This window comes from Protobothrops mucrosquamatus, unplaced genomic scaffold, assembly GCF_001527695.2.
Source record: "Protobothrops mucrosquamatus isolate PMUCROS unplaced genomic scaffold, P.Mucros_1.0 scaffold_177, whole genome shotgun sequence".
Classification (NCBI taxonomy): domain Eukaryota; kingdom Metazoa; phylum Chordata; class Lepidosauria; order Squamata; family Viperidae; genus Protobothrops; species Protobothrops mucrosquamatus.
Window position 1 is genome coordinate 5,110,600 of NW_015386253.1, and position 23,333 is coordinate 5,133,932.

Genomic DNA, 23,333 nt, shown 5'->3' on the forward strand with positions numbered 1-23,333 from the left:
CTTTCTCCTAACCCCCCCCCCCCCTTTCAGTTATAGCATCCCAAAGAAGAAACTTTGGATTAATGTATAGTGTCTTTACTTGAATAACTTTCGTAATACTGTCTTTAAATAATTCTTTTACAAAATTGAACTCAAAACAATTAGGGTTTAGTTTGTTTGGAAACAAAACCAGTAGGAATTTTTGTATTGTAATTATGTTGACCAAGGAAGAATTTATGTCTATAGTTCTGGTGAGACAGTATTTAATGTGAGTTTCTAGAAAGCTCACAGTTGGCTTTCTGAAAAGCTCATTTGTTTCTACAGTTTTACCAGCATATCTTGCCTATTCTGTTGCCTAAAACTAATTCAGAAATATTAGAAAATTAATCAGCAGTGCATTTAATTTTGTTTGTTACTAGAAGTTGGAATGGAAACCCAAACTGGACAGACAACATCTGTTATAGATAACTCTGAAAAAAATGAGAGTGGGGCCACTGATCAATCCTTCTCTTTGCTGATTCCAGTAAAATATCATAACTTAAGTAAGCAATACATTTCTACTTCTGAAGCAGTCATAAAAGATAAGGATCAGCGGAACCAGAATTTTGTCTCTGACGAAAGGGAGAAGAAAAGTTGCCATGATACAGACACTATGCCGGTCAGCTGTAACTACATTCTAGACATTAAATTGAAAGATGAGGCTTTGACAAAAGGAAGAGTTTCAAAGAAGAGAGCATCAAGTGTGAGGAAAAGAGAGCATGATGTTGCTTTGCAAAATACACTGCAATCAGAGGATAAGAAAAGAAGGCGTAGGAGTTCTTCATTGGAAGTGGGATCTCAAGGAGATGTCATAGAAAAAAGATATACTAATTCTTTACTAGAACATGAACAAAAAATCCAAAGTTTCACAAAAAATCCAAAGGATTTAAAGAAATGCCAGCATCCCTTGGTAATGAGAGAATTACATAAGGAGACGAAAACTTTAACTGAAAAGGATGGGACTTCAGTAATAATTGATTTAAGCTCTGAAAAAGAATCAAATTTGCAGAAAAACCATAATCACTTAGCCTCAGAATCAAGACTTCAGCATAAAACATGGAATTTTAGGAAGAGGATTAAATCAGTTTGGCCAGAACAAAAGCAGAACAAAAGTCAAAGAGTAAAGAGAAATCTAACTGAGAAGCATGGTACTTCAGCAATGATAGATTTAGGGTCTGAAAAAGGACCAGGGAACCTGCAGAACAGCCATAGTTGCACAGTCTCACAATTTGAGCAGAAAACATGGAATTTTAGGGAGAGGATTAAACCAGTTTGGTCAGTACAAAAGCAGGACAAAAGTCAGAAAGTAAAGAGAAGCATATGTCGGTTAGAATGTATCATACAGAACATAACTGCATTAAAATACAGAGAAAGGAATTTCCCCAAATCACATGTATGTGTAAAGTACCCAGTTAGTGTGATGTCTGAAAANAGCCATAGTTGCACAGTCTCACAATTGAGACTTCAGCAGAAAACATGGAATTTTAGGGAGAGGATTAAACCAGTTTGGTCAGTACAAAAGCAGGACAAAAGTCAGAAAGTAAAGAGAAGCATATGTCGGTTAGAATGTATCATACAGAACATAACTGCATTAAAATACAGAGAAAGGAATTTCCCCAAATCACATGTATATGTAAAGTACCCAGTTAGTGTGATGTCAGCTGCTATGTCACATTTTTCAAGTAACTCTATAGAAGGAATAGAGAGTCTAATGAAAAATATCAGGATGAATTTTGTAAAGCAAAAAGAACTGACTGTCTCAAAATTGCAGAAAAGTATAAAAGCTTCAGATGAAAATAGGCAAGATTTATTGCATTCTATAGCAGACTTTGAGGAAAATAAATGCAGAAGTAATATAGAAGAAGGAATAAATAGGATGGTAACACAAATATTTTCAAAATCAAAAATGTATACAAGTGATGGTGAAAAGCAAAGTTGGAAGTCAGAAAAAAGTGTTATAGAGATCCTGGAATATAGCCAGTGGATTTCAGAGAAGAAAATAACTAAAGAACAAATGGATTGTGTACCTAAAGCGGAATTGTTGGTTACTAAAACAGAGGGAACAATTAAGGAAGAGACATACGGAAAGAATGAAATTGTGTCTTCAACTGATCTTAAAAAGGAAATCAAAACATCTAGTAAGGATGCTTAGTCTCTTTTCATCTGAATATTTGTTTTATGACTTTATTGTTAAATTTCTGTTTTTCCTATTACTGCCTGCTTGAATTTAAATTTAAAACTTTAAAATGACTTTTTAAAATTGGGATAGTATAATTAGTAAAAAAATTAAGCTAGGTGTCTTTGCAATTGTAGTTCAAACATTTTACAATTTTAAACTTTCTCCAAAAGATGTTGGCCAAAGCTCCATGCTTGAAATCAGGCATTTAAAACTGAGTCTCCTTCAGGTTGAGCTGATTCCTGATAATTTAATGCTGTTTCTTAAAATTTGGGAGTGATTTTTGTTTTGGATGGATATTTCAAAACATTTCTCAATTTAGCCCAACAGGTTTAGTATTTCATGATGATCTCTCATCCAACTACTACTGTAATTAGGTGTGACCATGTTTATTTTTTTCAAAATCAAGTAGGGGCTTTTGTCTAGCTGGATACTAATCCTTTATACAGAATGAAAAATCACATCTGGGCACGCTTGTACTTGCAGTTTGTATAAAGCTGCTTGTTTTATATTTTGGCTGGAAAATATAAACACTTCTGAAAGCTAAAGTAGTAAAATGGCTTAATACGTAATTGTTTTCAGATTTTTAAATATTTGGAGTTGGATTTTAGGAGCTATCATCAGTTCCACTTTAATAAACCTGATTTGAGTGAAAAGATTACCATTGAAAGGAGTATAGAACTGAAATTTCAATAGCTTTTATTAATTCTCTTAAATGTATCACTTTTTTCTATTTTACACTAAACTAATGCTACATTAGAATTAAAATTCCCTTCTATAGCATTTCATTGTCAAAATGCCTTGCCATTTTATACATGTTTGCATAATTATTTATTTTAGTCTTTAAATTACTTTATTAAATAAATATATGTAATAATAACCATATTACTGTACAGATAATCTTTGACTTAACTATCTGTTGCTTTCTATTATGACAGACTTCCCTAGAGATATTTATGACTCATTTTTGTAGTTACAGCAGCCATAGATTGTTCTCCTCATGGTCATTTGATTGTACTTTGGATGTTTGTCAACCAGGTCATCTTTACAGTTAATTGCAGTATTATTTTTTTGTCATTGTCCAGCAAAAAACACCCATGGGGAAAGTAGATACTTTTAAAAACTGTTGCATTCACTTAATTAGTCATATCTTCAAATCTAGACATGTGATGTCTTGATTTACAATTGTAATTCCAGACTCAGTTACAGTTATAAGTCAAGAACTACCTGTACTAATTAAAATGGGTGCTAGAATAAATTCTAATGGTGTTTTATATAATATGTATTTATAAATGTATATTTTATAGCAAAATATAGTATTTGAGAATACATTAAATGTATTAATGATTATTTGTTTTTTTAATCAGGAGAGGATATCCTTGACATTTTAAGTAGACAATATGGAAGGCTGCCACATACAATTCTGAATACTTTAAAGGACTGCAATATAGAGACAACATTAGAACAGTCTGCATCTCTACTAATAACTGAGGCAATTGAGATCAAGAACAACAATTCTGTTAGACTTTGCTTTTGGAAGCAGACTAACAAATATTGTAATGCTATTTTTTCTATCACAAATATTACATGTCCAGAAAATTTTGACATAAGAATACTTGAAAAGAAAATTGAAAAAAGCGCATTGGTGAAGTATCAGAATGAAAGATTTGAATGGCTTCCTATGTATAATATTCCGCCCTGCAAAAAGAGTCTAGTAGTAAAATCATTTGATTGTTATTACATTAAGACGTTGTTACAACCTATAGATATTGAGTCTCAAAGCTATAAAATTAATTGTGGATCTCTGCATAGTGCATTTGATCAAGGAAAATCCCTATCTTCTAAGGGTATGGGACAGAATGAACTTGGTAGTATCTCTAATGTAATCACACAAAAAGATGTTTTAGTTTCAAGAGAAATGTTCCAACATACTAAAAGTCAAAATGGAAAGCGAATCAAGGAAAATAAATTGTCCATGGATTTTAAAAAGCCAAGCAAAAAACTAAAAATGCCAGAGGACCTAGAAGAATCGTCAGTCATGAAAGTTCTCATAAATGAGGATATTTCCACTGAACATGGAATACCAATAGAAGATAATACTATTGCCATAGATTCTGCAATAGTTTCTGAAAAACTAGATTATAGTGAAACAAGTATCTTACCTTTACTTGATTACATACCTGATTTAAGTCTGGAACTGTCTTCTCAAAATCAAGTTGCCACTATGTCTAACAATAAAACAGCAGACCAAGAGCACTTCGTTACATATGATTACAGTATTTTTGAAAATTCGGTAGTTCTTGAAACTGACAAGAATAAATTAAAAGAAATGGAGGCATTTGTTGACTTCAGTAAAATGGATAAAAAGAAATCCATAGCGGAGACACTGGATAGTGAAAAAAGTATGATCTGTAATAGTAATGCCGCTCCTTATAAGAAAAGAAAAAGGACATGTAATAAAAAAATAAATAAAACTGATCGGAAACCACAACTGTATAGCTGTCAAAGAGCAATCCCAATTAGTAGTAAAAATATATGGCCTCATGGATCATGCGCAAGAACATCCTTGTGGATTCGTAAAAATTATGCATTAGATTCACGAAGAGGATATTTAGAAGGTATTGATTCAGTAACAAAATGCAGCAAATTGAAGGTCCGTAAACCATTGGTAGATAGTAAAATATCTATAAATACAATAGAATGTGTTGAAAGTCCACTTTCAGACGCAATATTGCATATAGGCAAGACACTTTCACCTATTACTGAGAATAGATTTTCTTCTAATGGTATGAAAAGATCTAAACAAAGTACACTTGATACTAAAATTATAAAATCAAAAGTGATTTTGAATTCATTAGGGAAAGAAGCCAAAGGAAAAAATATAAATATTCATAATGACTCGTTTGCAGGCATTAGGAAAAAGAGGACAGATAATCGAAAAGCATCACTTACCAAAAAAAAACCAGTGCTGAAAAATGTGACATCAGGAAATTTGTCAAACTTCAAAATTTCTTTACTTAAGGATAAAGATAATTTTAAAAAACTAGAAACTGAAACATCATCCGAAAAAGATACTTGCAATTCTTCAAATGTTTTAGAGAATGCTCTTTCTCTAAAAGAAGCTAGAATTAAACAGACTTCATCTGACAAAAATTCTAGTTCACAATTTCAATCTGAACAGGAGAATTATAAGCCTGCACCGGAAAAATACATAACTCAATTTAACAGTGATATTTCTGAAAACTTTTCTAAAAAGAGAAGAATTTGTAATACTTTGGGGAGTACATCATATGAGAATAAACTAGAATCACCAACTTTGAATGCTACTCCTTTCTCTTCGAGAACTGGAAATATAGATGAGCAAATGCTAAATTCTGCTTTGGCCTCAGAAACTATTAAAGTTAACGTTAACAAGTTGGCACAGGACAAAGATGACATTTGTGCAGATATTCTGAAGGCTTATGAAGATGATATTCTTATAATTGATGTTATTCAAGATGATCCTGATCTGTTTGGAGATAATAAACAAGAAGATGACTATGCAAAGATTCATAATACTAAAAACATTTATACCAGTGTTTTTTCAGAAAAAAATCCGGAATGGAAATTGAAATCATCTCAACTTCCAAAAAGCAAGCATTTGAAATGTATTAGGTAGGCTTGTTGCTTTAAATTTTTGTGTAATGGATATATATATATTTATGGCTTTTCTTAAAGTACAGTTCAAAGACCTTTAAGAAGACAAAATCTTAGAACTATAGAATATGAAGTGATCTAGTACAGTGGTGTGATAATTGAGAATTTGGGAGTTGGGGGATAATCAAGAGTACTCCTTACTCCTATATTAAAATTGTTCACAGTGAAATTTGAAGCATGTCAATGGTATTGTAAAGCAAAAATGTTTTGTAATATTAGGATTTTATATGATTGTTTTGTTTTAAATATGCAATAGCACCTGCCTATAGTAAAGAATCTAGCTGTTTAAGTTCAAACTTATTTGGGTTCAGATTCACTTTATTATAATTACAGATAGGAGTAGAAGATAGATTATGTTATCAAATGTTAAAGTTTAAATATAAATTATTTTGCATTACTTTTTTCACTTAAACTAATAGATATATCTGCATACTTACATGGGTATGTCAAGTAGTGCAATAACATCCATTTTAGATGGTGGAAACAGTCAATGAACTATCAATATGGTTTCCGTATTTCAGGTTTGACCATTGTGAGATAAGGTTATGCGGTAAAAAACAAATTTTAGAGAGGAACACAATGTTTGTCTTTGGAACAATTCTCCAAAACTATTGTGTGTATGCAATTTTTCTTGAAATACTAAAATATTTTATGAAAAATAAGCATAACAAAAGAGCCAACTTAGAAACATTAACTTTGTCTTTAAAATAATAAAATATGGCATGCATACATCACTAAGATGTTACTTGTATGATCTGTTATAAAATATTCTCCTGCCCACAAGATCCACTTTCATCTCCAAATTATTTCCTTCAGATTCTTAAAAGGCTGCTCTCATTTATTTGTTTTTGATGTTACTTCACCTTCTAGATGTTAATTCTTTATTTAATTGGCATTTTCTGAACAAATTAGTTGAAAACATAAAGAGTAATTTATCTCTCTGTTATTCAGTAACTGCATCTTATCTGTCATGTTATTCCTGAACCAAGTTGCATGTATCTGTTATAATGATGAAATTGCTGTATAGTGTAACTACTACATATAGCCAACTTGGTGTAGTGCAGGACTCTCCAAACTGTAGCTTGTGGGCTACATCTGGTCCTCCAGAAGGTTCTTTGCAGCCAGCCAAGTCCTCCTATGTGATGTGCTCCAATCCTTTCCAAACAGCACAGGGAGAGAAAACAGAGTTATATTCACTATTGTTTGGAAAGGAAAGTAGGATTCCCTCAATTTCTCCAGTGGGTAGGGGGAAGGGTGCAAGCCAGCTGGAGAGTTGCTGGATAATGAAGGGGAAGCATAAGTTATGAGTCAAGTAGAGTGTGTTATGCTGTGATGTTTTATTGAGATGATAATGGTTTATATATACAATTTCTCTTAAATATTATAAAATCTTTCATTTAAAGAGACAGCTTCATTCAAGATTATGAAACACTGAAATTGGATGAAAATACTAATGGTTTGGTGCTTCAAGGTAAAAAGTTTAAAATGCAGAAATGGAGAAAAAAGTTTACATAATTTTTGACAATATAGTTAATTTGCATAATTGTGTAATAAAATAAATTGATGCATGTGATGTACAATATATATGTATAATGCACATATCTAGCAATGGTCCAGACAGATTTTAGAAATAATAGATTACCTGTTATTTTATAGGGGATATCCAAACAGAAATATGGTCATTATAATAGTCCTTGACTTGTGACTGTTTAATGACTATTCAAAGTTATGACAACCTCAGAAAAAAATATTTATTTATTACTTGCTCTCTTTTTTGCTTCTATTTTTATTTTATTCAAAAAAAGATAACAAACAAAACTCCAATTTTTTTAAAAAAACAAATGAACACAAAACAAGACATTAAAAAAATAAAATACTAACTAATATAAATATATTATCCCTCCAGTTGAATATTGATTAATATTACAATATTAATTTCCCATCCCTTGCAAAAAAGTCCCCAAATTTTTTAAACTACTAAATCTGTTTGCAAATTATTAACCTGTCATCTATATAATAATGACAAAATAGTTAACAAGAAAAACAAAAACAATAATAAAAAAGACAAGATTAAAGTTTCTAAACTGTCTGTTAACAAACTCTTATTGTAATCGTAGAAATTGTACCGCAGCATTTTATCTATCCCAAATCATTCCAAGACTTAACAATAATTCATCTTGGATCAAATATCCACATTTGTTTCTTAATACCATCTCTTATCAATTGTTGTCTGGTTAAACATAATAAATTGAATGTCCAAAGTCAGTCTATCTTCACAAAAAAAGTCCAGATTAAATTGTTTTCCTATTAAGAGTAATAAATCCATTCCCTAATGTCCTTCAGTCCCTCTAGGAAAATCAGTTTATCACTTCTCTACTCGATCAGGTTGCTTCTGTTATAAAAGAATATGGGCTTGATCTTCAGGGGAGGAGTATGCAATCAACTCAGTTCTAAGTCTGTACAGTCCATATTTTTTTCAAACGGATCTGCTGCTTTCAAATCACACTCCTTTTCAGGATCTAATTTATCCAGAGCTATAGATATCTGAATATTTTCTACAGCTATTATCAGTTCATCAAACTTTTGAAAAAATCTTTCCACTAAGGATTGCCTGTTTCCAAATGATCTTTTTTCAGATACCAGCCATATCCTGTACTTGCACTTATGAAGGTCATACCTCTCCCACAGATGTGTGATCATAATTTGGGCAATTGGCAATTGGCTTGCATTTACATCTGATTGCAGTAACTTGCAGTCATGTAATAATGATTTGCAACCTTTCTTCCACTTTCTGCCCAAAAAATCCTTTGGGGAAGCTGGATTTGCTTAACAACCTTGAGATTCACTCAATGACTGGTGATTATTTGACCATGGTAAAAATAGCTGTAAAATCGGGTTCAGTTGTGTGATTACTTATGACTGCAACAAATTAAGACCAAAATTCCAGTCCCAGTTGTCATAAGTTGAGGACTAACTGTACATCAAGTTTGTTAATTCGGTGTTTCACTGTATTCTAAATTGATATTGCACATGGTCTGGTCAACAATATACATTTTATGGTCCTCTGTCTAGTTTTGTCTTAAATTCTGCTTTAATTTTAGCTATCATCCCAGATATAGCAAAAAATTGTGAAATTTTGTAGTTTTGTGTAAAATTCACTACTGGAAATAGAACATTTCAGTGTTCTTTAGAACTTTGGGATTTTTTTCTGGAATGTGTTTTTTTGGGATTTTTTGAAAGTAAATCTAGAATAGATCTGACTTTGGAATTATGAGTTCTTCAGATATCTAAAATTTAGTACTCATTTAATATTTATATTAAGTATAAAGCATATAAGATCTGAAAAGATTCAAGGATAATGGAATAATGAGATAGACACTGCCTACCAGAGCTGTTGTTCATGTTAGTTGTCTAATGCATTTTACTTAAGTAGTCCTTAAATAAGAACTGTTAGGAATCTCATATCTTATCCTGAAGTCAATGTCAACTGAGAACTAATAATATTCAGCAATATGGGAGATAGTTAATCATGTTCAGTTATATTGTTCTTTTTCTATGTTCTAGATTTGAGTTTTATTTCTAAAACAGGTTCAGACTCAAAGTTGTTGTCATAAGCCAATCCAAAATAAATTGCATCCAATGTTTACTGCTTTTCAGTCCCTTAATTTAGTGAATAATAAACAAAAAATATATTGTAGGAAATAGACTATTTGCCACCTGAAATTAGGGTTCCACGACACTTTTATGTGGTTCCAAAGAGACTAAGAGCAAAAAAACCCAAAAACCTGTATGTTTTGATCAGGAGTTCTGAGATTTTTTTTTAAACTAAGTTTCCAACAGCTTGACAAAGTTAAGAAAACTGTTTTAGAGAAATGTTAATTCTATTTTTATATAAAAATGTATGGCCCAATTAATATGCAAGCCAAACATACATGTTATGTATAATGCTATAATGCTCCCCTTGTCTGTGGTTTGCTTTGTATTTGTATAAAGTATTGCATTGTAGATTAGCAGCATTCTCCTCCTATTGGATTTATTGCTAGATACTGTGCTAGAGTTAGGCTTCTCAATCTGTGAACCAGATTGATCATAAGTCTTATGATAAGAAGACATAACCAGATATAATTAATGAGTGATTCTATATAGCTTAATTAAAAATATGAGATCACTGTATGCCTTGTTTTTTTAGAGAACTAAGAATTCTGTAGTTTATCTGTAATTCTTGAAAATTTCTAGTATCTGAATTAATATCTGAATTGTTTTGAAACATCAAATCATAGCAATTCCTAGAACTTTAAGTTACATTCCAGTTAATGTTATTGTTTGGCCAACTATTTCCCCTTCTTTAATATGTCTATACTTTATATGGACATGTGAAATTTAAAAATTCATTAGCCTGGATTTTTAAAATGTATAAATCTTTATTTTAAGAATTTGGACATATTATTAATCTCTATTGGAGTATTTAGGACTTAGTATCAAATGAGTTCAATAGTGGCATATTCTCACGATAATTATAACTTCATGTTTTGAATGGTATAAGTGGGCACCATTGATCAAATGATTAATGTCACATCTGGTACCACAAGTTTCTTTCCATAGAAATGTCATTTTAAATGTAGAGTTACTACTTTAGAAAATATCCCTTTTTTCAGTAAAGCATTCCATTTCTAATGTTGCTATAGTTCAGAAGTACACATGATATTCTTTTTCCCAATTAATGAAATTAAATCAGAGGCTCTAAATGGAATCAATTCTATAGGAGGAATATCAGAATCATCTCCTGCAGATGGACAACTGTCAGAACCGAATAAACTTACCAAAGATATTGATACAGATGAAAAGGTATAAAAGTACATTGATTTCATTGCATAATAATAATCTAATATGTAATGAATACTGCATTGGGGGAAGTTTATCTTTTACAAGTAATATGTTGCACTTTTTTACATATTTATGTATGTATGTGTAATGTAAAAGTTGCTATCCTAGCATACTAGTTTGGGAAAAAGTTATCTAAAAGAAATTGCGTTTACAGAGAATTGACATGTATAGATTTCATTGTTAGATACTGAAGATTAGATTGCTAAATATAAACATTTTTACAGAGATAGTTCACAATCTTCTGTATGGAATCTATTAAATAAATTTATTTTGACATATGAAGCATAGCAAAAGAATGAAAAGAAACATATATAATTTTATTGTAACATGGCTTCATTAATAAGATGGGTTGCATAATGAAGTTTTTAAATTACCTTCAGAAAGCTATCGGGGATATGCATATTACATTGTAAAAATGTCCACTAGAGAATTATAGTACAAGAATATAATCAAAAAGAATAATACCTCTTCTTTTTAAGAATATGAATTGCTTTTAAAACAAAAATAAATTCTAAATTTTATATAACTTTATTTGATGTTCATTTTACAGTATGAATTTTCGGAGAAATTGCTTGCTATGCAAGAACAGGAAACAAATGTTCAAGACTTTGCAGAAATGTATGTATTCAGATAGCAATATTCAAATAATCTTAATTATGTGAAGGAAAAAAACCAGCTTTCTCAGATTTATTTTGCTCTAATTTTAAGATTAAAATTAGATGTCAGTTCCAAATATAAATAACTGCTCAGAAACTCTTAAAAAACCCCTATTTGAGAAATGCATTTCCAGATTGAGAGCCACCAATAAAAGCAGTTTGGCCTCTTACGTTCCTTACTGTTGTGGATCAAGGGCACAGCCAGAAAAAGACTTCTGAAACTCTACCATAAAAACTATTAATTTTTACATATGAAAAGCTTTATGTCAAGGTTCCGACTAATGAAACCGAATAAAGTAGAACTCTGAGGCTTGAGAATTCCTCAAAGAACATATTTATTGTATACCGTACATAATATTTGCCCAATCAAAAGTGAAACCAACTCTAAACTTTCCCCCAGAGATTCAAAGTAATTAAATGTAACAATTCCCTCCCTTCTATTATGCTACTGATCACATTATCCAATAAGTGCATTTGGCGGTCTTCTTGATAGTACTTCTCTCCACTTCAGGGTCCGGTGAGAATGATCTTGGTTCCCATGGGATCATTCTATGTTTAGTCTAGTAAAATTAAAAACAACCTGATCCTCCCCCTTCTCTTTATACGACAACTGAGAACGAACAACAAAGATGGCATCAGCTAGGTTCATTGCAGAAGTTGACAGTTGGACCCCTCTCCTAAAGAAAAAGAAGTTCCTGGAAAACAAGTTTAGAAATACATTAGGGATCTTTCTATCAGTTATGTACTGGAGGCTCTTTAGGCTTCTGGGGGTGCTTATCATGAAACTTTAATCTATCTGTCTTTACTTCACTGCTTTTAACCCATGTAGCCTCTGACAAGGAATATCCCTTCCACTGCAATAGATACTGTAACTTTGCTTTATTCAGTCTAGAATCAAGGATGCATTTTATTTCATAGTGGGTCTCCCCTTCTACTAGAATTGGACCGGGCGCTTTGCAAGGAATTGGTCCCAAGATTGAATCTGTCACCAGCTTTAGTAAACTACAATGGAATACCAGATGAATCTTTCCCAAAAGTTGAGGAAGTTTAAGCTCAACTGTAACAGGATTTATGATTCTTACTATGGGGAAAGGGCCAATAAATTTTGGTCCCAGCTTTAATCTTAGATATTTAGTCAAGAGATAGACTTTCTCTCCGACATGAAATGGTTTTTGAGGAGATTGCCGCTTGTTGGGTTGCTCCTTGTGGATTTTAGCAGCTTGGTTTAAAACCTGCTTGACATTTGCTTGGTTTAAAACCTGCTTGACATGTCATCCATTCAGTCAAAGTCTGTGAGGAGGGGGGCTCTTAAGGATATTCAGGCATGGGAACAAATTCCCTGCCCGTAGCTATGTTTAGTCTAATAAAAGCAAAAGCAACCTGATCCCCCCTTCTCTTCGTGTGGCAACTGAGAACAAATGACAAAGATGGCATCAGCTAGGTTCGTTGCAGAAGTTGAGACTTTTACTTAGAAACTTGGATGTACAGTAAATATTTTGGATTTCCTTTAATTTATTGCAGTCATTGTATATAATACTTCTTAGAAATGGGTTACAAATTATATTAATACATTTCAGTTGATCATTTTCAATGTTATCTATATAGCTGTTATTTAAAATTGGATTAATATTGAAGACAATATCATGTCCAAAGCATTGCAATTAATAAATATGGAAAAGCCAAACAGTGGATAACTGTATAGCTATCACTTTACTTTGACTGCACTTAGCATGTCAACTTCAGCTGCTTAATATTAGTTCATATCATAGATGCTGCTTGAGAAATTAAGATACAAAGCTACCAGTAAAACCACCTTGGAAATATAAGAATAAAGAAGGCTGTAAGATTGATTGATGCAATTTATAGATTGCCAGCAGTGTGCTGCAGCTGCCAAAAAAGCCAACACAGTGCTAGGCTGCATTAACAGAGGGATAGAATCAAGATCACGTAAAATGTTAATACCACTTTATAATGCCTTGGTAAAGACACACTTGGAATCCTGCATCCATTTTTGGTCACCACGATGTAAAAAAGATGTTGATACTCTAGAAAGAGTACAGAGAAGAGCAACAAAGATGATTAGGGGACTGGAGATTAAAACATAAAGAATGGTTGCTGGAATTGAGTACGTCTAGTTTAATGAAGAGAATGACATGTTCCAATATCTCAGGGATTGCCACAATAAAGAGGGAGTCCAGCTATTCCCCAAAGCACCTGAAGCAGGACAAGAAGCAATGCATGGAAACTAATCAAGGAGAGAAGCAATCTAGAACTAAGGAGAAACTTCCTGACAGTTAGAACAATTAACCAATGGAACAACCTGACTCCAGAAATTGTGAATGCTCCAACACTGGAAGTTTTTAAGAAGAGATTTGAGAACCATTTCTCTGAAATGGTATAGGGTTTCCTGCCTGAGCAGGGGGTTGGACTAGAAGGCCTCAAAGGTCCCTTTCAATTTTATTATTATTGTTATAATTAATATTAATATCATTAATATTATTATTAATGTTATTTTCCTCTGGGTATCTGACATTGAAAAGTGTTTAAAAAATACAAAACAAAAGTCCATTTGCTACTTTACCATGAATCAAGGAGTATATGTCCTTTAAGAGTAGCATTTTTGGTTTTTTGGAAGGAAGGGGATACAGATTTACAAATAATAGTGCAAATTTAATAATGTAATGATTTATTTTCTGCATAAATAATCATGTTAATATCTATTTCCTCATCTGGAATTTAGTGAGAATACCCTAACTGTTGAACCTCTGATCTGTGATTATGAATTGGAATTTCCAGTTCCTACTGTTCCTACTGTGAACATCATTGTTCCTCAACAGCAAGACCGAGCACTAAAATCAAGGATGAATGGTATAAATTGATAATGATTAAGTATTATATTATTTCTCTGTTGCGTTACTTGTCCCTCTACACATAAAGATCCTATTCCAGTTCAATGAGGTTATTTGAACATTTTTGAATTGTTCTATAAAGAATCTAGTAATATAATTATTTGATATGTTTATGAATTATGCTTCAGAATTTTTAGGACTGTTTGGAGAGGACAGAAAAGAAGATGTATCCATTGTAACATAGAATTGGTGTATACTACAATGCTTGTCATAATGTCTGTATAATAGAAGTGTATACAAATAACTATGTACTCTCATCTAGATAAAATTATAAAAACGGTGGCAATTTAAAGCAAACAGAATTTACTTACCATAAAATAGTAACACTGGAATGATAACTTATATTTTTTTACTGTTGGTTTTATGCTTGGTTTTCTATCATAGTGCTTGAAAAGAGTTAAAGTTTTATAAATATAGAAATGAGAATTTGAGAGAAATATTTTTAAAGAAAGTAATTTAAGTATTATTTAATATATTTTTATATAAGCAGTATTCTTATCTTCAACATTAGATTTCAGATTCCCAAGGAAATGTCGTCCTTTGCCCTTATCAATTACTAATAGTTATAAAACACGGAAAGGAGAAAAATATCCACAGGTAAGTTTTCTAACTACATGTTTTTATAACTAAGCTTAAACTAAGTCATGTTTATAAATGTATATATATTCAGTTTGTCAATATCTCTAAAACAAACAAATAATTTATATTTATGCAATAATTTATTACCACAACTTCTGAAAAATTTGCCTAGAAAGATCTCAGACTGATTTCCACTCCAAATGTGATTTCTTTAATGGCCAAGAAGGGTTTTTTTCTCATAAGATACTTGGAAAGACAGGAGCATAGGGTCACAAAGGATTCAGAGTGGTTTAAGATATTTCTAGTGTCTAAACTTGCTAGGAAAAATAGCATTTAATACATTTACTAGGTACAGGTGGCAGTTGTTATTTCTATGGTTCATTGCACAGTCAGCTAGATGTTCAGACTGGATTTGGATTTTTTTTATCCTCATGTCAGGTCCTTCCCAAGGACCTAGGATAGGCAGATGTGGGTATTTGATGGTGTTACAGATATCATTGTAGGATATAAGCTGTTCCAAGTAAAGCTGCTTTTTGCAATTGTTTTGGGATTGCACCCAAGGTACCTCTTATTATTGGCACTACCTTTGCTTTCTTTTGCCACAGTCATTCTATTCTATTTGGAGGTCTTTATATTTTGTTAACTTGTTCAGTTCTTTCTCTACAATTTTGTTTTCCAAGCGCTGTCACATCCATTATCCAGACTTTTTTGTGATTAAGTCTGGGGTGTTATGGGGGAGGTGCATTTCTGTTTGAATTCTAAAGTTCAGAAGCACTTAATCTTCATTTTCTATGGCTTTCTCTATTTTCTGGTCCCGCCAGATCTTGCTTGCAAACAAATGGTATTTCTTAAAAATCTTCAAATGCACCATTGTTGCTATTTGTCTTGCCATTGTTTGTAGTCAGTCTGTGTGACCTTCTTCCAATAGCTAATCTGGTGATCCATTGTTTCTTTAGCTTCTTTTCAGAGGCAACATTTGTTACCTGTTGCTGTCTTTTCAATCCTAACTTTGTATACACATTTGTTTTCTAGCTTGGTTTTGTCCAGCCAGAATTAGATCCTCTGTCTCTTTTTTCAGTTCTCCTGCACTTGCTAGGTTTTGTTATTATCTATTTTGCTATTTTTTTTAATATACTGGCCATGTAATGCTTCGTCTTCCCATGCCTCTTTTCTCTTCCTTGTTTGGTCTTTCTTGTGGGCCAGTTTGGTCTCTCCAGTACTCGATAGGCCTTCCTGGTCTTATAGCTTCAGTGCATTTTCTTCTCTATCCTTTAGATATTCTTCCAATGCCCTTTTTTCTTCTTCAACTGTCTAATGTACTTGCAACATTCCATGCCCACCTATTTTCCTTGGTAAGTAGAATCTGTCAGTATTATTGTGTAGATGAAGGGGATGATTCATTTTCATTATTTTCTAGTCTTCTATCTATGGCTTTTAGTTTTGCTTGAGTCCAGTCCACTATTCCAACTGTGTATCTAATGACTGGAATTGCCCAGATATTAATTCCCTTATGGTATTTCCCCCACTGAGTTTGGACTTCTTCACTTTCTTGATATATTTATTTCTAACTTTTTTCTTGACTTCAGTGTGCTTGATGTTAGCTTGAAGGATGCCCAGATATTTGTAGTGATAGTCTTCATCCAGACTCTCAATATTATTTCCATAGGGCATCTTGATTCTTTCAGATTTCAATATTTTCCCTGTTTGCTGATGAACATGGCACATTTGTCCAGTCCAAACATTACAATATCTTGACTGTATATACAGACAGTGTTGAGCAGTGATTCTATTTCAGATGGTATTTTTCCATACAGCCTCAGATCGTTGATATAAAGGAGATTATAATAGTCTGGCAGATGTTTTTGATGTTTGATAGCCATGGCCCAATTATTCAGTATTGTTGACAGAGGAATCAATGCAATGAAAACAGTAGTGGTGATAGTAAGTTCCTCGTCTCTTGTTATTAACTTCTACCAATCTACCATCATTGAAAAGCAACCATGTCTTTCATTATGACATTGATCTTTACACAAAGCTTCTGATGTTTCTGTTGACTCCTTTTATTTCTTATTTTTATTGATTATCCAGTCATGTGGCCGGGAGTTGAATGCCTTCTTGTAATCAATCCATGCTACATTCAAGTACATTCATATTTCTCTTGCGTTTTCCAGAATCATCTTGTCAATTAGGAGTTGATCTTTTGTTCCTCTGCTGTCTGGGCAGTTTCCTTTCTGCTCGGATGGAAAGAACTTGTTTTCAAATAGATGCTGTTGGATTGCATCAGCTACTACATAAATTAATACTTTGAAAGTCATTGGCAAGCAGATAATTGACCTGTAATTACCTGGGGCTGTCCCTTTCCTGGATACCATGTTTCTGTGAAAATAAGACCCACCCAGAAAATAAGCCCTAGCATGATTTTTAGTTTGTCCCTAATATAAGCCCTACCCCCCAAAATAAGCCCACCATCTGTTAGGGCCCCTGCAGCCAGGCAACCTACCCTCCACCACCTGCCTCGCCTCGCAGTGGCGGCACCAGCAGCCCTGTCCACCAGGAGCCCAGCCATTTTCTTGGTTGCTTGTGGTCACAACGGACCAGGAGGATGTGCATTACACCGCTGCCACCGCCATGAGGTGAGGCAGGTGGAGGAGTGGAGCTGCCCCACATGCCCTGCACCTGCTTACCACAAGGCCCCTGCAGCCAGGCCAGTGACCTCCCCCCACCCATTCAATCACCCGGCTACCTGCCCACTTCTTCCCTTTCATTCCCCTCCTGAGCCAGACTGCCATGCTATGGAGGATGGGGGGGACTCGATCGCCTTACCTGATCCCCCTACGCCATTTTGGAGCCGGGTGGGAATGACGGCGAAAGGCCTCTGCTGCTACTGTGTCCACTTCTGGAGGGGCTTTCTTTGGTCCTCGCTGGCTGCAGAGGCCTTGAGGTAAGCGATGCAGGGCGTGTGGGGCAGCTCCACCCCCCCCATCTGATTCACCTCAAGTCCTGGTGGCGGCACCGATGCACTGTGCAGCCTCCTGCCCCATTGCAGCTGCGAGCAACCATACCGTGGGATGAACGGGGCAGGCTGCCACAAAATAAGACATCCACCAAAAATAATCCCTAATGGGTCTTTTGGTCCAAAAAAACTTATAAGACCCAGTCTTATTTTGGGGGGGAAACGGGTAGTTCATTATCAGGTAGCTTTTGCCAGATGTTGACCACTTTTCAATTTCACCTTCTTGCAATATGTTAAATTATTTGGCAACAAGTGGGTGTAGATCAATCAGATGTTTCAATCAAAAACCATGCAGTTCATCTTCACTTGATGCTGACCAATTCTTGATTTTCCTTGCTCTTTTTTTCCACCATTTCTGCTGTTATTACAAGTTCTTTTATTTCAACTTCTTTTTTATTCTTATCCCCCTCTTTCAAGCAAGCTCCATTGTTGTTGTATTACTTTGGGCAATCCCATTTCTGTATCCAGAATTGTACTATTTCTTCCTTGTCCAGTACTGACTGATTCACTGCAGTTTCTCCATTGATGGATTGGGTTTTTTGGACTTGATCCTTAATAACAGATTATTATTTCTTTGTTTTAAACATCTTTTCTTCCAATAGTTCTACCACTACTGGCTCTGATTGCTCAGCCAACAGTCTTGAATTCTGTAACCCATTTCTCTCCAGATGTCTAGGAATTCCAATACCTAACATGGTCTAATAAAACTGACCTGCGCAACAACTGAGCCAGTATGGATTTCTGTAATTTATGTCTCACCATATTTTATGGGAGTGACACACTCTTTGATTCCTGTGATGAGACTTGTCCAGTATAGTTGAACCTCTAACATAGCTCTCATCTTTCTCAGAGCACACAAGTCCCACAACCATATCAAGGTAGTGCCTCACTGGGGGTTGAGCTCACTGGGGGTTGAGCTTATTAATATACCATCAGCATTGTTACCATTTTCATATTTATGTCTTCTCATCAATCATGGGAAAGTGTGACCAACTTCACACTCTCCAGATATTTCACACTGTGCATTAGAGATTTGTGTCTGCTATATCTGACTGTATCAAGGCACATGAAGTTCTGCTGCATGTTTTGTGCTTATAAACATTATTTCCTTAATTGAGATTTATAAGGCAGCTGCGTAATTCTTGAAGTGATTGTGCATCATTGCAAGCTGAATATGTTTTCAACATACAACCATATTTAGAGTCTACCTATTACAGTCATACGTTGTGATAGTCATAAATTGAGTCAGTCACATGACTGACCTGATTTTATGACCTTTTTTGTAGCGATCATTAAACAAATGTGGTTATTAAATGAATGTGGTAGTCATTAAGTGAAACCATTTTTCGTTATGATGTGGTTTTGCCAAAAACCGTAAGTCATTTTCGTTTTGGCAAAATCATTGTAAAGTGCAGTCACATGGCTGCAAGACACTGAAAACAGCAGTAAATCCAGCTATGTTGCCAAGTGTCTGAAATGCAGTCACGTGACCAGTGGCAATCATTGGAACTGGGTAGTAACTTTCTTGTTCCAGTAAGTCGTAACTTTGAATGATTGCTAAGCAGCCAGTCGTAAGTCATGATACATGTATCTTTGCCTTATTAAAAAAGTACTCAGCTGCTTTTAGCCCATAGGTTTTGTGCCACCAGTTCACAATAACACATAAGAATACTCACCTCTATTTTTAGGAAGAAAAAAGTTAATATGATTCCTTTTGCTACGTTAGTTATTCTACTCATTCAGCTTGATGATATTCATTATCAGAGTTTAGAGGGAAAAGATCTTAAAATTTGAGCTGTAATAGAAATAATTTTATATACTATCTTGATATCTTCTTCAAATAAGCTGTATTACTCATAAATTCCTGAATCGGTACGTAGATTTCATTTTCTTTCCAATCCATTTTATTACATTGCTTCCATTATAGAAAAGAAAAGTACCATAGTAAACTTGACATTCTTTTTTTCACTTACAAGCTTTGGTTCCAAAAAGTATATAACAGAGAAATCTTATCTTTCTCTTTCCCCTTCCTCCATTTTGGTTTTGAATGAATCTGAAGACAATGATTTATCTTTCTTGAATTATTTTGCAGACTAATTTAGGATTGACTCTACCTCGTGGATATTGCAGATACCATTTCAATTCATTGAATGGCTGTGAGAAGCCAAGCTGTTGGTTTTCACATGTTCTTATATCAAGAGATGATAAGGTAAAACATTTTCCATTTCAGTATAAAATACTTTGCTAACTTTCAACCACAAATACAGCCATCAAAATCACCATAACTGTTTGTCTTTTAACAGATCATTGATATAATTACTGAATGTTTAAGTTCATTTAATGTTTGTTGATTTGGAGAAAGTTTATGATAAAAGTAAATAGATTTCAGTAAAATATTATAAAGTTGGATATTTGCTGCATGCAATATTAGAATAAAAAGAACCAAATATAGTTTAGCTTTAATTTAATGTATTTATGATTTGCTGTATAAGAAGTGTCTTCAAGCATGTTAGAGGTTTGTTGAATATATAAAATATTAAATACATAATGCATATACCTTTATAGGTGAGAACCTGGATGTAGATTGTTTGATTCAGTGGAGAGTTTGCATCTGAAATGCTCTGTACCATTATTAAAGTGTAAGATAATTACAACAAGAAAAATAAAATGAATTATTACAAACACAAAAAATGAAAAAATAAGAGCAAATAAATATGTATCTTAATACTAATTTATTAAATTTATATGCTGACTAACTACTAGCAACTTTGATTAGGAATTTTTTATTATCATTCTTAGTTGAACATTAATAAAAATGGGAAAATCAAAGAAGTTTAAAGAGAAGCTTGCACTATTGCAAGAAATTAATGTCAAAATATTTGAAAATGGAGCATATAACAACATATATTTCTATCCACTTTGTTGTATGGAAATGAGAGTGGCTGTGTCAGAAAAGAGTTGAATGCAGTGGGAATGGATTACTTAAGAACTGCGCAAAGTAAAATGAGATAGGGCTATAAATGTACAGTATGTAAATACCACACAGAAGTGCACTTAAGGAAATTTTGGTCATTCAGTCACACAGAATGAATGGGGATTAAATCACAAAATACTATAAAAAATAGTGAATAGGATGAAAGGAAGGAAACTTGATCCATTTGATGGAGTTGATTCTCAGGAGAGAGATTATACATTAAATGTAGGTAAAGCAATATATAAATCTGTAAAAATGGTGGAAGCAAGGATGATTTTCAAATTATGGTGTGATTGGTGTTGGCGTAAATAGATTTGATTTCTTTTTTTATTTCCTGCCACTACATTTTTGCTAGTTACTTCTTAACTCTTCCTGCACTTTTCATAACATTGCTAAGAGGAAGAAGTCTTTCCAAACTATACTGATTTGTTTTGCCTATTAACTATTTTATTATAGCATTTTGCCATCATCAATTTGCCGTCTCTCCACACATCATTCTTAGTGAAGCGTGCAAACCAACATCTACATCTCTTGCATCTTTCTCCTTCTGTCCTGGCCACTTTTTACAGAGGCACAGAGAGCATTACAGAGAACATTTTAACAAACTGCATCACTGTTTGGTTTGCTGGTAGCAATGCCTCAGATAGAAGGTCCACACAGAGAGTGGTAAGGAGAGCCGATAAGATTATAGGAAGCTTGCTTCCTGTTATTCAGGACACTGCTTATAAGTGCTATGTGCTTAGAGCTTGAACCATTGTTGGAGACCCCACACACCCACTTTACGGTCTGTTTCTGTTGCTCCCCTCTGGGAGGAGGTTTTGAAGTATTTCCAACAGGACTGCCAGATTCTGTAACAGATTTGTTCCCCATGCCATCCATCTGGTAAACTTACAAGATTCATTTTTCTCACCATGTACACGTATAAATCTGAACTAGACTATGTTGTTTCTCTGTGGATATCTGGGTATATGCATTTTGGGGGGTATATTTATGTAGTGTATGAGGGGTCTTTGGTGCTCTCTGAACTTGCTTGTTTTCTTGCAGGCGTTTTATTACCCTAACTAGGTAGCATTATCAGTGCTTATATATGCTTATGTAGTGTATATTGGAGGTGGTGACCCTTTGAGAGCTGTATGCAACGAAATTTCATTTTAATGTATGCTGATTAGTGTACATTTAAAGTGACAAAAAAGTTATTCTGTTCTGACTTCTGGTTTGCTGACGCAGCTGCCACGGATGTTTGAAAGGCGAACTCCGTCTTCCATGTCCGATTTTGCACCGCTGGGGGACCCTGGAAAGGGTTGAAAGTCGCCCTGTAGGGGCGGCTAGCAAGGAGGGGATCCCCCTTTGATCACGGGAGGGGGGTAGAAATATGGCTCATCACTAGGCTGCAGACAGCGGAAGTCAAATTTAGTATCAGGCACCTATTAATGAAGCGTGGATGAGACTGGGTGAGATCTGACTGGGTGCCGCCCTGAGTCCGCAAGGAGAAGGGCGGGATATAAATTCGAATAATAAATAAATAAATAAATCTACCTCTCTTTAATCCTAACTATTTTTTCCACCTGCATAAGCTGCCCAATGTACTTTCCTCCCTGTGGAGAGGGAAGGGAGAGTCTGTCCCATCCTCTAAAAACAGTGGCGACTGACTAATCCAGGAGAGTTTTAAATGTTGCAAGAATAACTTGATTCTAACTGGATTTTTATCTTTTTAAAATTTGTGGACTAAAAGATTTTTTATTCTTATTTAAGATCTGGGTTTTTACTTACAAAAAGAAGTAAAATTGGAAAAAGGATTATAAAAATTTTGGACTTAAAAGAAAACTCTAAATAGTATGGGCGACATCTTGTGGCTAAACCTGATATTACAACTTGTTATTGTTGTGTTAGAGTTTTCTTTTAAGTCCAAAATTTTTATAATCCTTTTTCCAATTTTACTTCTTTTTGTAAGTAAAAAGACTTGGCTTGAAGCCCAGACTATAGATAAGACTTTTGTAACCTTGACAGATATCAGCTGCGAGAAGCCCAGCTGTGACAAAAAAAAATTCATTCTCTGATTGTAAAGTTTTTAACTTAACACACTACTAAGAGAACATGGATGAAGATCAGGAACAGATTTTTTTTATATTGAAAGCAATTTATGAAACTATTCTTACAGCTACTGATGAAATAAGTTACAAAAAAGAACAAGATGTCACCTAGATATAAGAACCCAAACGTTGATTACAACTAAAAAATCAACTACACAAAATATAATAGAAGAAGTGGAACAATTAAATACTATGATAGAAGATTCAACTGATCAACAATCATAGTTAATGGAAAACCCAGAAAAGGGACTGACAACATGGAAAAGATAAAAGACTTTCTTTATAAACCAGAAGAAACTTGAGGATCAAGAAGAACAGACTGAAGAGAAGATAAACAG

General features: G+C 33.9%; 1 protein-coding gene across 1 annotated transcript in view; it reads left to right on the top strand.

Moving 5' to 3' along the window:
- Positions 1–406: 406 nt before the first annotated feature.
- The window catches only part of TOPAZ1 (testis and ovary specific PAZ domain containing 1), a gene marked incomplete at its 3' end in the record, with an annotated part of 44,916 nt that continues 21,989 nt past the window's right edge, over positions 407–23,333 (top strand). Inside the window, exons 1-8 of the mRNA XM_029285472.1 lie at positions 407–2,156; positions 3,562–5,848; positions 7,294–7,361; positions 10,653–10,735; positions 11,325–11,392; positions 14,171–14,298; positions 14,851–14,936; positions 20,024–20,140. Coding sequence (XP_029141305.1) covers positions 407–2,156; positions 3,562–5,848; positions 7,294–7,361; positions 10,653–10,735; positions 11,325–11,392; positions 14,171–14,298; positions 14,851–14,936; positions 20,024–20,140 — 4,587 coding nt within the window. The remainder of the gene's footprint in view (positions 2,157–3,561; positions 5,849–7,293; positions 7,362–10,652; positions 10,736–11,324; positions 11,393–14,170; positions 14,299–14,850; positions 14,937–20,023; positions 20,141–23,333) is intronic.